At 44.2% G+C, this 15,996-nt stretch overlaps 1 protein-coding gene across 2 annotated transcripts in view; it reads left to right on the forward strand.

Moving 5' to 3' along the window:
• Positions 1-15,996, forward strand: part of smoc2 (SPARC related modular calcium binding 2) — a 36,379-nt gene that overhangs the window by 1,219 nt on the left and 19,164 nt on the right. For both annotated transcript variants that reach the window (XM_014992838.2, XM_014992839.2), the window contains exons 2-6: positions 8,160-8,322; positions 10,894-10,991; positions 11,115-11,214; positions 12,867-12,908; positions 13,205-13,246. In XM_014992838.2, the coding sequence (XP_014848324.2) occupies positions 8,160-8,322; positions 10,894-10,991; positions 11,115-11,214; positions 12,867-12,908; positions 13,205-13,246 (445 nt within the window). The remainder of the gene's footprint in view (positions 1-8,159; positions 8,323-10,893; positions 10,992-11,114; positions 11,215-12,866; positions 12,909-13,204; positions 13,247-15,996) is intronic.

The raw sequence follows: 15,996 nt of genomic DNA on the forward strand, positions 1-15,996 counted from the left end.
GGACCGACAGCAGCAGATGACATAACCCTCTAAACCATCTCTGACACGGACGTCTTGTGTGGAAGTTTTTCAAGCTTCTTCTCCATCTGCAGTCAACGCCCATTTTAATTGTGAATTAAAATTGACCTTTTTAGTTCACAATTTCAGCAACTGGTGTTGCTTATGCACCTTTTGCCACCATGTTTTCCCTCCACTAAACTTTTTATTATTTGGATACTCTCTAAACCACCAGCTTCTTTAGCATTGACCTTTTGTGGCTTACACAGAGGGGCAGTCTGCTGGACAACTCTAAAGTCTGCAGTCCTCCACATGAATAAGTAAGCGTGGAAATAATTTAATACTTTTATATAAATCCTCCCTTTATTAGACTTATGTAATCACATTTTCTGATGAACAGAATTTTGAGGTTTACATAGTAAAACTTAAAACATGTCACAATGAGTTTAATGAATCTGTACAATGCATAAATTTCATTTTTTTTAACTGAAACACTGAAATAAATAAACTTTCAACTATTTTGTAATTTATTTAAAATCACATGTATGTCATGATATATATGATGTTTTACCAGAAGATAAAACTCTAAGCATTAAAACATTTTTTGCAAAAAATATGGCACATGTTTGACATGGCTCAGTGAAAATTCAGCTCCAGAATAGCAATGTGTTTGAAAAACAAAACAGATTAACTACCAAATTAATAAAAGTGTCTCAAATTGCCTTCTTCAGCAAACACACCCAAAATAAGCAATAACCTATCTTTGATAAATGGTTGTTCTGGTTTCCTCTTGATATTCTCAACATGCTATGATGTTGAATTATGTTAAAAAGAACTGTAAGACATAATAGTTGTTCAGAAATGCACCCTAATTTTATGTTTGGTGCATGTTTAAAACCAAACAATGGCAGTCTTTCATCTTGCATAGCAATCAGCAGTGGCAGATTATGAATAGGATGAGCACCTGCTTCTGGACGTCTTCTCTCTGCAGAACCAAACACACTCCATCAACAAAACGCTGCAAAACGTTGCAAAATGCTACAAAATGCTGCAAAGTGCTACAAAATGCTGATCCTATGGAGGAAAATAAAGATCCCAAGCAAATTTTAGCTTGATTTTTCTCAAATGTTGTTTTAAATAATATCTGCTCAGTTAAGAATATTTCTCATTAGATTTGACTAGTTCGGTTATTTCAGATTTTGAACAAGAGGTGATCACATTTAGTCCAGATTCCCTCGAGAAATACGTAACAGCCCTTTAATTTATCTGAATTGAAGCTGTTATTCAAATTCCAGTTTCTTACTTTACCTACACTATACAATACCCAGACAAACTTGGTCAGGGTGCAGACAATGATGATTTGTCTCTGTCGCCCCATCAGCTGTGACACCTTGTGTGGAGAGCCATATTAACTAGATTAAAAACTGCTTCTGACTGTCATTTTATTTAATATTCCATGAAGCCAATGAAGAATAAAAACTATTTGTCAGCAAAAGGTCTTGCCAGCAGTGGCGATTTTTAGTTTGGGCCTTATGGGTAGTTGCCCAAGGCAGCAGAAAGGACAGGGGCGCCATGAACTAGAAAATGACATATTTGTCAGCTGTTACACATATCCGGTGGAGTAAGTTTCCCCTGCTTGTTGCTGAATACTGGGAGAGTAGGTTACCTGGAGTATTAACTCTGCTGGAGTTGTTATTACTTATAATTGCATGCATTTTAATTGGTTAGGGGGGGCATAAAGATGGGCTTGCCCGGGGCACCGTTCCTGTTAGAACCACCACTGCTGTCAAACTAACAGAGTTACAGTCTTGTTAGAAAGAACAACTTTATAAAAAGAAAAATAGGCAACACTTGCCTTAAACATTGGCAAAAAAAAAACTTCCACACTCAGGAGGGTTTGATGCTTTTGATGTGCACATGTGCAGCAGAAGCACAGATCGACAGGCCTGAGCAGCCGGTGCACATGGCATTGTTTACAGCCGCAGGACTTCAACAGCCTGATCAGTTTTTCCATCAACTGCTAAAAAAAAACAGCATTTTGAGAGGAGGTGGGATTTCATTGGCCTGATCAGGTTCAGGTACAGTGCCAAAGAAGGATTAGCAGGGAGAGGAATGTGCTCGGTCATCCCCCCTCACCGCCGGGCCGGCTGATGTGGCAGCCGCCTCCCCGGGAACATTATTTACGGTTTGCGTTAAGATGTCCAAGAGTTATTAACCTGTGAGTGAAAAGGTTGAAATCCTCTCTCTGCGGCAGCGCGCTGAAGCGGAGGAATGTGGGAGGAATTGTTTCACCAAGCCAACGTTCCTCCAAAATTTACACATCCACTCACACTAAATCTGCTCAGTGAGTGGGTGTCGTGATTCCTGCTCCAAAAATGGAATCAGAGGATTTTCAGGTCATAAAGTGGTTGCCCGGGAACAGATGTGTTTGTGGTGTGATTTCACATCATATCACATCCAACAGTCTGTTGGGAGAGCTGCAAGAATGAGAAGCATCCCTGTTGATTTGCGTGTTGGACTCATATCTGTGTGCAGCAGCAGACCGACATCCGACTCATTGTTCCAGTCCTGGTTTCATGCTAACGGCTGAGTAATTTGCTAATTTTGTGGGATATTTTCCAGGATTATTCATGTGACAGATTTTTTCTTCCAGGGGGAAATGGGAGTTTTCAAGGATGTGTGAAAAGAAGGACACACATAAAAAAGAAGAAAAAAAAGAAAGAAAATTTCAATATGATATGTTGTGACTTGGAAAATTATTCATACCTCAGAAACTTTTCCACGTTTTGTCACGTCACAACCACATCCTTTGGTGTATTTTGGGGGGATTTATGTGACAAACTACATCAAGATGATACATGGTTCTCAGGTTTTACCAATTAATTTGAAAAATATTCCTTTTCAACCTCAATGATTCAGTAACTTATCAAAGACACGTTTCCCAGCACTTAAAGCTAAAAATTACGAGGTTTATCTCAAACCTCAAAATTGCTAGTTCATCCTCACAACATACTTCACCCTTTCACAGAATATCAGTTGTCAAGCCTTATTGCCAGATACTCTCAATTGGATGTTGGTCTAAGCTTTGACTAGGCCATTTCAACAGATGAATATGCTTTGATTTAAACTGTTCCACTGTATGGTTAGTGTTGGACTTCTGCCTATGTCTACGGTCTTCTTCTGCCATTAACAAGTTTTCTACAGATAAATTCAAAAAATAACAATATTATTGAAAAGTTCATTAATTTCTGTAACTCCATCAAGAAATTGAGACACATTATGTAGATTAATTAAACTAAAATTGATGTCTTAATCCTTAAATCCTCTTAATCATGATTATTTACAGCTAACTAATGAAAATACAACATTTAAGATTAAAATGTTACTTTTAATCATCTGACAAACAAGACTCACCTGGACATATATTCTAATTTATTGAATATGACCATATTTGGATTTTCCTTTACTGAACGCCATCCATCTTCCCATGAACTCTGATCAGCTTCCCCACAGTATGTTGCAGCCACTACCGTGGTGTTCAGACTGATGTGCAGTGTTAGTTTTCTACCACACTTCAGATGTTCTTTACAAATGACTTTCCTTTTGCCACTTTTCCATGAATGTCAGATTGGTGGAGATGCCACCTAATAGTTGCTCTTAAGACAAATTCTGAATCCACACTTAATTTATTCAGTAGAAGACTAAAATTTTATACTTTTTCAAAATCACAAAACTTTTACTGTCATTCAGCCGACAGCACGAGATTCAGAGTGCTTCTCAATGGACACGTTCAAAATAAGAATAAAAACAAGATAAAAGGGAAAAAACCCTAACATACATCAATCTTAAAACCCCAATCAATAACCATTTAAATTTCTCACAGCATATGAAAAGAAACTCTCTAAAAACTTGGAAAAAAACTAAACTATCTGTTGTTTTTCTACCAACTTTACAAATGGTGTAACATATGAGGGACGTCTGTTTCAAAGCTCCATATGGGTTCAGCAGCCATTGTGCCTCCAGAACGCCTCCCACCTGTGCAAAGAGACGTTCTCTTTGTCCTCGTTCCTCCATCAACGTCTGCTCACAATAACTCTTCTTTCTTCAAACATCTTTTTCTGGTCGTTATAAAAGGCTGCTTATAGGCTGACACTTTCTTCCCTTTCCACCACGCTGGAAACTAATGATTCCCCTTCCTTGCATCGATGTGGGAAACCCCTGCTAAGGCCATTTAGCACATTAGCTGCAGCTCTGGGCCAGGGCTCCCGCTGGCCCTGCAGGGCCGGAGTGTGAGGGGCTTCTTCAGGGGCTGGAAGTGGGGGGCCTCCCAGCCCACGGGGCCCTCATCGGCTCACAAAGGGCTCTCCGCTGGAGGCTTGCCTCTGCTGTACGCCATTCAGCTCCACAATACCACAGAGTCGGGGGGAGGTAATAGGATTTGATTTGTATGCCGGCTGATTTGGGAGGAAAAAAAAATTCCCTCGCACTTTGCACGTCTCGCCGTCTTTCAGCCGTCTGTTGTTCCCTGGCCAGCCTCATCTGTTCTTTGAGCAGATGCAAACAGCATCTTCCAAGTGAGATCACACAAAGAAAGAAAAACTGAAAAGAAAGAGCGAAAAAAGAGAGAATATGAGAAGCAGCTGTCTGGAAGTAGACAAGAAAAGGATTTGGGCAGATTTGAGTCTCAATATGTGTCCTGTCTTGTATGGAGTGGTTTTCTGATGAATCAGGGTGGAAGCTTGTGCAGTGTGCAGAAACAGAGGCCATTCATCGTCGTGCTGCAGCGCACAGCAATGAGGTGAACTGGCTGGAAGGAAACATGTTGGTCAGAAACTGCAGCAGAAGGAGCTTCTCCGTACTGTTACCCTCTAAAGCTTCTTGTTCCGACTCATTCTCATGTCCTTCGCGTTGTCCCACTCCATCATGGAGGCTGTTAGCAGGAAATCTGATGGTAAATCTGGGTGGCGGATTTCGTGGTTGGCTGATTTCACGGCTTGCTGTGTTTTCCCAGGCTGTGATCTCGAAGCTTTATGGTAAACCTGCAGGCGTTTTGCGCTCTGCTGTGCCTTGTATAGTGACCATTTAGCAGGATGCTGAGCTGCTGAAAGACTCAGTTAGGGTTGTCAGTCTGCTGGCTGCTGGGGGGCCTGTTGCTGCTGCGCTAAGAGCTGGAAGGCCAACGCAAGCCTTTTGGTCAAACACACACACACACACACACACACACAGAGTGGCTACCAGTGCCTTTGCAAAAGACACCATAGAATGAACGGGAAGTGAGAGAGATGAAGAGGCTGGAGAATGAGAGGAACAGTTTGAAAAGTCATGAGAAGAGGAAACGGAGAACCATCGGGACGGAAAATGAGACTATGGATCAAATCACAGCTAGGGGACTTAGGGTGCATTCACATTAGCTTTGTTTAGTCTCCTTAATCAGACTCCAGTCTGTTTACCTACCTTTGTTTGCTGAGGTGTGAATGACAGACCAAAACAGCAAACTGTGCTCTGCCTGCAAACCTCTGGGTTCGGCTGAAATGAACTCTGGTGCAGTTTAAATACAGATGTGACGGTAGACGCTCCAAAAGCAGAAAGTGGCCTAAAGTGCAGGGGATTCTGGGTAAATGCAACCAAAAAAAAGTGCTAATCTAGCGCTAATATGAGAAATGGCTCGTGTTTTCTTTTTTCATTTTTTAGCAAAGAAAAAGAGAAATATTGCCACTTCTAAAATATAACGCCATTTAATTTTTGTTTGCATTTCGTGAGGAATGAGATTGCGCTCAGTGTCTTCTTCTGAGGTTTTCATGTTGTTTCCTTCAGTGGTTTTTGGTGCAGCGCCCCCACAGGTGAGATGAGGAACAGGTTGATCGAACAGTATGGTTTGTTCCACTCAGTTTCTTATCTTTCCCTTTTTGATCAGTGGCTCAGAGCAAAGGATGCAAAAAACCATATTTATGGACCAGCAAAACAGGAACATATGTATTAATTATTGCTGTAAAAACAAATGAATAACATTTTTAATTTAAATTTATTTTGAGGATAATTGCATTTCTGGTGATTTATTTCTTACCATCATATATATCTTTTTGTCTTTGTATAAATTTACTCAATTTAAAGGTTGGATTTTTCTAAATTTTACTATTTAAAATTATTTTAATGCATTAAAAGATGTACGGCTTTTTCCACATTGTTACCAGAAGAAACTATATATTTCTTCTATAGCCTTTGAAACAGGACAACAGTGCAGTATTTCATATTCATATTTAAGCATCAAAGTTCAGCAGTAGTTCACCAAATGATGAGACGTGTTTGGATGCTGGGAGATGGATCATCCAAAATCCCAGTTGGACCACCAGAATCAGCTGCTGAGTTTTTCAGCCGCTCTGACCTGTGATTTTTCACGGTTTAGATTTCTTTGTGGGAAGCCGTTAGCTTCATAGTTCAATCTCATCATTCATCATAGATTCTACAAGCCAGAAACACCAAACTGCTCCTTCCTTTAGGTTCAGGATCTAAAAGAGACATCAGTGCACACCTGTGATATCAGAGCGCTCTGTGATGCTTTGTCTTTGTAAAACATATTTAAAGCTGATATGCATCGCCTCATAAAATGTGACTTTTTTATGTGTTTCAGCACAAATCCCTCGTGGCTTCTCCTCCGATGTGTCTGAACGGGCCTTTCCACTCTGATCTCCCCACACAAAGATTTATGAGCTGGGCTGACAGAGTGGGCTGTGGGACCCCCCACCACTCCCACTGAGGCCCAGGGCAAATCCACCCCCCCCTACCTGCCCTCTCCCAGGTGCATGCAGCCCTGCAGCCATACCTGTCTTCATGAGAGGGGTGGGTGGGGGTTGCTGCCACCAATTCTCAGCTCTCCCTTCATTTGTAAAATGTCAGACGCTACAAATTTTCTTTTTATTGCTGATGATCCCGACCGCCCTCTTCCTGGAACAATGTCTTCTCTGATTGTGATTTCCAGTTTTTGTCTGGTTCACGCCTCGGATCGGTGACGGGAAAGACAGGGAAAGCTTTTGGGAAGTGATGGAGGAAGACTTTGAGCATTTCTCAGCACAAAAGAGGAGAAGTGTCTCAACAGGAGGAAACAGAAAGTTCCCGTCTTTATCTCTGAATGTGACTGCACCTGTGTTGGAACGGGCGTGGAGTTGGATTTTTCCACCTTACCCAGTTCATTATGCCTCCCAAAGTAAAAGCATCGCACAAAAACTGGATGAAAAGCTGAGCGATGCGTTCTGCATTCAGTCTTTTATTTATTGTAGCAGTCACAGCTTGTTGCCACCCCCCACACACACACTATCTCTGGGGGTTTCAGGCTGCTGCTGCTGCAGACACAATGGTGGCATTGACTCAGGTGATCCGACGCGTTCTGTCCTTGTTTCTCTTTTCATGGCTGAGCAGGACGTCTTTAGCAGTGAGGCCAGGTGAATACCTGTGCAGGTGTTTGCACAGACAAAGACAAGCGGATGTGTCTGTCAAGTCTTCTGCAGGACCACGAAGAAAAGTAAACCTCAGCCACATTTGTTGACTTTAGTTTGCACTGATTCGTTTCTGCTTCTTTGTGTCTTAAGAAGCAAATGCTATGCTTTGTTTTCCTCTCACAAGACTGATGGACAGTTTGCACGACGTCCTCCAAGGACTTCTGTCCTGAAAGCAGCTGCACGTGCATCACAATAAATTAAAATATCATCAGTGCCTTACTTAAGTGAACTGAATAAATACAAAATGTGAAAATCATATGTTATGCACTGCACAAACACAAAATCTTACTATTTTTTATTTTATTTTCTAGTGTAAATATTTTACAAGACTAGAAATAAGACAAAGCTAACACAAGTAACTTTTCCACAAGAAATAGAAGATGGTTTTAAATTCCTTAATATTGATGTAAAAGTATTAGATCCACTTTGAGATGGGAAAAATATCTTGTGAAATAATCTGTTAGTGGAAATAGAAATTCCACTAGAAGTTCCTATTTATTGCTGGAAAGTTATTTGTAACATATTTGAACAGGACATCATCTCCTAACTGAATCCCATAAAATTCTCAGTCTTTGTTGCAAACTGTAATGATTCAGAGATCACTGCCTCCCAGAAGAAAACCGCTTGTCCAATGTTTCCTGCTTATAAGCTCCTTTGTTACTTTTGCAGTTTCTGCGGGTGGATCAGGATAAGGAATGCAACATGGAATGCACCAGAGCGCCTCGGAAGCCCCTGTGTGCCTCTGACGGCCGGACCTTCACATCTCGCTGCGAGTTCCTCCGAGCCAAGTGCCGCGACCCCCAGCTGGAGGTCAGCCGAGGGCCGTGCAAAGGTCAGGTCACGAGTCACGCTTCAGCACTGCCTGGGAGGGCGGGGGGGTCTGGAAGGTTTGCGTTAGAAGCCACTTCAGTATAATTAAATCTTTGAGATGGAGGAGCACTCAGAAAAATAAAAGGGTGGGGAGTGGGGGGCTGTCTGAATGGATCCAAGGTTTTAAGTTTTGTTTCCTAATACAATAAACATAAAATGATTTGATTTATTTGAAACTTATTTACTGGTTTGAATGATTTCAGCTCCGTCATAGTCTGCCAAGACTCACTGGTCAAAGTGATGTTAAGCTCTGTGCTTCATTCCCCTCAAACCTTTCAGTGTTTTGTCATGTGACAACCACAAACTTTAGTTTATTTACTGGAATAAACCAACACTGAGGCTGTTCGGGTCGAATCCAACCCAAATCTGATTATTTTGCCCATATGTGACCCATGTACTTTACTTTCATTGCCGTCTGAATGACCCGATTCTGATCTTTTAACCCCCAAAATATCTGATTTATCCCACTTCTATATGTGGAACTAATTCGGATCCGTATCTGATTGCAGTCTGCACGGTCATGTTGTGTTTAATCAAAAGTTTGGATCACTGATGTGAGATGTGTGTCATAATTCTGCACCAGAAGAAGCCAGAAGCAGAAAATCAGGAAGTTAAAAATGGCTGAAAATTATAATTATGAACTCATAAAAGAAGTCAGTGAAGCATCACATCACAGTCCCACCACTCTTAGCTCTGACATCCAAACAGACTTCTCTGCAGAAGCTAGCCATTATCTTGTGATGATACACTTCACTGCTGAATAAAGTTTAGTATCGATCCACAGATGGAGAAGTGATAATAGATCACTTCTGGAGAAGTGATCTATTATCACTTCTCCAGAAGACTGAAGGGGCGTCTAGAAATCAGACTCAGGAAAGCTGAATATAAATGTGAACAAACACAAGATTTTCAGTAAAACAACAATTTAAAACCAGGTAGTATTTTGTTCCGTGAAAAAATACGAGAAACTTGAGAATTTAACACACCTATTAGTGAGGGATGAAAAGCCAGAGAGCGTCAAGCAGCTCATAGACTTGTTGGAAGGAGGAAGCCGACGCTTCGCCCCCCACCCCTCCACCCTCTCACCAGCTTCATATACCAGTTCATCGCTCTACAGACTGGAGACAATGCCCCTTTCTTATCATGCTAGAACACTAATGCAGAGAATGCAACTGAAAAGATTTGCTTTAAAAAAGTGTGGTATGATGGAAAACCGCTCAACGATTTTGTACCCATGGTGGGTTTCCATGGCAGTCTTTCTGAGCAGACATCTGGACGTAGCTGACAGTGACGCTACGCAAAATAGGGGCTTCCAACTAGGAAGCTGAAAAGACAAGAGTCCATGAAATTGGTTATGCATGCATCAGTAGCATTACCTCCCTCATCTCTCCCCCTGCCTCTGGACTGAAAGGCCCGGCGACAGAGAGCGGGTCGGCTGCAGAAATAAACCAGAGGGCCGGTCTGCTTTGAAAGCACAGGGATGGTATTGTGTTCAAGGATGGTGAGAGTGGCACCACATTTGTTTCCTATCACCGCGCTCAGACGATGCAAGTGTCCCGTCATTTTTTCCAGACATTTTCGCCTCGGAGGACGACGGATTTTTAGATTTTCCACTGCAGCTAACTTTAGAGCTCCTGAGCTCACTGCGCTCCCTCCATCCGGAACATCCTGCATCTCCCATCGGTGTCGCTGAAACACGTGGCCACCCTCCAGACGGAGAAACACCAGCACCAGCAAGTGTCTAGTGGACGCTCAAATGTGTGCCAGCAACTTTCACCCTGCTGACCCGAGTGGTGAATGTTTTCTAACTTACTGTGAGTCATTGTTTAATGAGATTTGAAGCTGTCAGCCAGAGAGGCACTGCTTGGCAGGCTGCTGATGTGTCACAACAAGTTACCATCAAACTCATCGCTGCTCCACATTTTCCTGAGTGTTTGCACAGCTGGTGCTGTTGGCCAGGTAAGCTGAGGCACCTGAGGAATGACAGGATGAGCCTCAGCCCCGACTGCAACATGTGAAAACTCAAGGTGTGCACAGGTGAAAAGTTCCCGACCCGCATTTTCTACTGAGGAGCGCTGTAATCCAGATGGTTGAACTTTAAGGCGATAGTAATGCAGACGTTAAAGGACGGGTTTGGTTTTCCTCGTGCATCAGCCCTTTTTTTAGGGTGGCTGGAATATTTGGCTGGATCAAAAAGAGCTGCTTCCCCTGGTAATGGCTTTACCACCAGGTTTTCCGGACTCATTCCCAATAAGACTCGTGTTCCTGCTTCGGCTCCCAGCCGCACAAACATCTGCAGCTTCCGAAATGTCTTGAACCACTTCCCCCTCCTGTGTCTCCTCCCTCCCCTGATGTTGTTTCTGTTTTTCTTTCATGATCTCCAAGATTCAGCATCTCCCTCTGACTCTTTAAGTATGTTGGTTTCATAGTTGTGGAGTATTTGAAAAAAATAAATAAATAAAAAGCTACGCTGTGGGCTGAATTATGGCCGTCTCTGATGTTTAGTGACTGTTGTGATTTGTGTTCTCCTCAGAAACATCCAGATGTGTTGCAGAGAAGAAGTACACAGAGCAACAAGCCAAGAAGCAGGCCTTTGTTCCCGTATGCAACCCTGACGGCACTTACAGCGAGGTAATGAGCTACATTGCATAAATTAAGCTTAAATTCCTAATTAAAGCCAAAACATTTACCCAGAGAAGCCATTTGTTGTTTGGACTTTGCCAGAGAGTAACACTTGAAAGCATACTGTTATAGGTTCAGTGCCACAGCTACACCGGATACTGCTGGTGCGTCACGCCCAATGGGCGACCAATCAGTGGGTCTTCTGTCGTCAATAAAAAACCCCGATGCCAAGGTGGGTAAACTCTGAATTTAATACTTTAAGGAATCTTATCATCCTCAAACCCAGACTGGAGGAGCAGTGTCCTGCAACTTTTAGATGTATCTGAGTCAAACAACAAGGTCATCAGCAGGACTCTGGAGATCTGGACCGTTTACTGGACAGTTTTTTTTTTAAACTCTCACATGCTGTTTTTATTTTAATTATGTAAAGCACTTTGAAATGCCTTGCTGCTGATCACTTTTCTTCATTGTCACGCTACAACCACAAACTTCAATGTGTGTTTTTTTACAGACTGTGAGATATAAAGTTTTTTGAAGCACTGGTGTCATTTATTTAAAAGTAATTGGACAGAAAATAAGGAGGACAGAGGAGGGGGGGACATGTAGCAAATGGCCCGCGTCGACGACTTCAACCTCTGCACATGGCGTTCTACCAGCTGAACTACACAGGATATAAATTTTATATCCTAATATGTACTGGATTCAGTGTCTGGACTTTGACTGGACCATTCTAACACATGGAGGTATTTTTCTGTAGACTCTAACAGGATTTCCGCTTTATTCTGGCCCTGACTGTGGCTCAGTGAGAGGAGAGCTTATCTTGCAGTCTCCAGCTCACAGTACGGGTTTGATTCCTGTCACACATTGTCATGCCCCAGAGGAAGGCACTTAACCCCAAGTGACCTGTGATTAGAAAAGTGAATCTAAATTCAGTCCATTTAACATTTAGTTCCAACCACATTTCTATAAACTTTGATCAGCCTCCCTGTCTCTGGTAAACAAAGGTATTCCCACAGCATGATGGTGCCACCACCCTTTGTCGCCATGCACATGCCTGCTGTGTTCGCTGCATGGATTGTGGCAAACTCCACTGTGGGACATTTTTACTGCACTTTTTCAACATATTTCTAGAGTGTTTGACTTGTAGTTGTCATGGCAACAGATCCTCCGGCCTGAGTTGTGGATCTTTGCTTCTCTTCCTTTGCTACCTTGGGCCTCTTGGCTGCTTTTGCAATGATTACTTTTATTGCTTGCCCTGTCTGGGTAGATGGACCTCTGTGTGTTGCCAGGTTGATCCATCCTCTCTCCATGTCCAGATGATGGATTGAACTCTGAAGCCATTTTGTTTTAAAACTCTGCTTTAAACTTCTCCACAACTTTCTCTCTGACCTGTCGGCCATGTTCCTTGGTCGTCATGATTCTATTCTTCATTTTATGATGATATATGAATCCCTAACAGTATTGCATTTTAAGTTTCTAAAGAGAGGACAAAGGGATCTAGTTGTAGGCTCAACCTAGGAAAATTGCTCAACTCTCCAGGCTGCGGTCTAAACAAGCCGGGTAGAAAATCCATGATGCAAAGTTAAGCAACAGAGTTTGTACTGTAAGGAATGTCAGAGTTGGAGGACAGTCCCTGCCACACAACCCCTAAATAATACCACATGTCCTGTCTGCACATCCCTGTGACCGCCTGGGAGGCTGTCGGTGTCTCACTAGTCAGAGGGTCTCAACCCAGCAGCAGCTGGTGCAATGCAACTTCCAAATCTACATTAAGCATAGTGGTTCCATCAGCTACAAAAGGGTCCAGATGGGGCCCAGTGGTAATATTGGAGTGGTGCACCAAGACATTCTACCTCTGTTCTGAATACATCTGTTGGTTTTTAGGTTCCAAACAGGACCGAGCGGCTCCTGTAGAACCGAGACCAGGTGAGGAGATTATAGAAACACACTGACTCCTCAGAAATGCATGTTCATTCTGACGTTGTTGGTGTCGTCTGTTGTAGTGACAGCATGATTTCATATTTGATTGTGAAGTTAATGTTAGCAATGTTTGGCAGTAGAAGCTAAACAGCCAATAGAAAGGAAGCAGGACTGAATGATTACCTGCAGCCAGTTGGATCAGCTTAACAAATGAAAATATAATGTCTTAAAATCCTCAGAATCCACTATTTAAAATAAAAGCAGCTCAGGTTTTTTGTAATTGTGACTCCATTGTTTTTTAGGTTCAAAACAAGACAGAGGAACCTTCATAGATCCAAAACCAGGTGAGAAAAATGAACTAACCAAGACGGTTTAGCCTTTCTCCCATGATATAAACTATTGGTGTGATTATTTGACAGCAGGCAGCTTTCATTGTCATACATACTAGATCTTTGCAACATTTACTATTTAATTTCATCCAGGTTTGTCGCTCATAATACCTACATTAAGTTTCATGTGCCAAGTCAAGAAATGTGTAATAAAAACACAGTCAAAAGGTTGGATGAACATGGACATCAGAGCATTTCAATCTGGACAGACTCAGACGAGAACAAGAAACAATTAAAAGATTTAATGACAGCAATGAATAACAGTTCTTTGGCGCTCGGGCCCCGGCAGCTGATTTGAGCTGAGATTTGATGTGAACTCGATGAACATCCCGATAACTGATTAGGGATGCTCTCCCCCGGGGCCCGACACTGGTGGTGGTGGTCAGGAAGGGTTCCATCCTGGAGAACCGAAGGATGAGGGTGGAGATGGGGAGGTGGTGGGTTGAACGCAGCTGGGAAGCGTCTGACGGTTTGGGTGTGGATCCTCTTATGAAGAGCCTGATTGCTGATTGAACGTGCAGGGTGAGGTCCAGGCTGAGGACGGGGATGAGCATGACGTCAATGGGTGAACGGAGGGGGCGGAGTCTTCCAGCTTGAACCTCTGCTAAAGCTCCATTTCAATCTGGACAGACTCAGACGAGAACAAGAAACAATTAAAAGATTTAATGACAGCAATGAATAACAGTTCTTTGGCGCTCGGGCCCCGGCAGCTGATTTGAGCTGAGATTTGATGTGAACTCGATGAACATCCCGATAACTGATTAGGGATGCTCTCCCCCCAAAAAGGGGCCGAGGCCGGGGCCGAGGCCCGAGGAAAGGTGGGACCTAAAACTCGTGTGCTGACTTGAGAATGCAGGGAGAAAAGTACAATACGGTTGTAGACTAACGGATTGCAGAAGACCAGAAGGAGAGAAGCTGGCAGGAGTAATCCAATTTGATAGAGGGGTTTTCATGAGATCATGATGCACAGCTGAAGAATGAAGGCCTGCTCAGAGAAGGGGCCGAAATAATACGAGGCGTGAGAGTGAAGATAGTTGAAGGTGTGGAGCCAGGCTGGGGATAGGATCAGCTAGATGACATCACCTGGAGAATGATGGGGGATAGGTGCCCACTGTAAGGGAGCCAACACTGAAAAGTATGAGGGAAAAGAAAACCAACTGAGACATGGGCCAACATTGAGAGAAAGGCTGGGACATGGGCCAGCAGCAGGGGCAGAGAACGCTGGGACATGGGCCAGCAGCAGGGGCAGAGAACGCTGGGACATGGGCCAGCAGCAGGGGCAGGAGACGCTGGGACATGGGCCAGCAGCAGGGGCAGGAGACGCTGGGACATGGGCCAGCAGCAGGGGCAGGAGACGCTGGGACATGGGCCAGCAGCAGGGGCAGAGAACGCTGGGACATGGGCCAGCAGCAGGGGCAGAGAACGCTGGGACATGGGCCAGCAGCAGGGACAGGAGACGCTGGGACATGGGCCAGCAGCAAGGGCAGGAGACGCTGGGACATGGGCCAGCAGCAAGGGCAGGAGACGCTGGGACATGGGCCAGCAGCAAGGGCAGGAGACGCTGGGACATGGGCCAGCAGCAGGGACAGGAAACGCTGGGACGTGGGCCAGCAGCAGGGACAGGAGACGCTGGGACGTGGGCCAGCAGCAGGGACAGGAGACGCTGGGACGTGGGCCAGCAGCAGGGACAGGAGACGCTGGGACGTGGGCCAGCAGCAGGGACAGGAGACGCTGGGACGTGGGCCAGCAGCAGGGACAGGAGACGCTGGGACGTGGGCCAGCAGCAGGGACAGGAGACGCTGGGACGTGGGCCAGCAGCAGGGACAGGAGACGCTGGGACGTGGGCCAGCAGCAGGGACAGGAGACGCTGGGACGTGGGCCAGCAGCAGGGACAGGAGACGCTGGGACATGGGCCAGCAGCAGGGACAGGAGACGCTGGGACGTGGGCCAGCAGCAGGGACAGGAGACGCTGGGACGTGGGCCAGCAGCAGGGACAGAGGAAAAGCCAAAAAACAGAAAAAGAGTTAGCAATGGAGAGAGAAGGAAAAGTCAAGAGGGGAAGTAATCAGTGAGATGATAAAGAGACTCAAGACTTAGAATGCGGTAGAAGGAGTGTGCTTGTGATGCGACATGTAGGTGGGAGCATGGAGGCGTGAGAAGGAAAATGGTACAAATCACTGGATAAGAATGCTTGCTTAGGCAAGAAAAGACCAACCACCACCAGCGAAATGTGCAGTGCTCACCTAGGCACTGAGGGAGCCCTCGCTAATAAATTACAGAGCGAGACCTGAGATTAAACATGAAATGAGCGATGCCGTCTAACGGCTGAACTGAACTGGGCAGAGGTGGAGACAGCTCATCAACAACAGTCAAAATGATCATGGGTGAAAAACAGATAAGATTAAAGTCGGTTGATGACATGAAACGGACTGGTGAAGGTTCAGCTTTATAGTAACCCACGACTGATGAGAGCGACAATTAGGGATTGCTTGCGGAGTTAGCCCCTCAGGAAACGGGTTATGGCTGTGGAACAATTTCGTAAAAAGCTGGAAACTCGAGCTGCTGAAATGAAGGTGAAGCTGAACCAACTACATAGGAGATCCCCCCCCCAAAAAAAGGGCCATGCCCGACGGACTGAATTTAAAATGAAAAATAGAAAGAAAATACTATCTAAACTCATCAAAAAGCTTTGACGTGTAGAGATG

The sequence above is a fragment of the Poecilia mexicana genome, unplaced genomic scaffold (genome assembly GCF_051168715.1).
Source record: "Poecilia mexicana isolate PSO_F unplaced genomic scaffold, ASM5116871v1 scaffold_15, whole genome shotgun sequence".
Taxonomy (NCBI): Eukaryota; Metazoa; Chordata; class Actinopteri; order Cyprinodontiformes; family Poeciliidae; genus Poecilia; species Poecilia mexicana.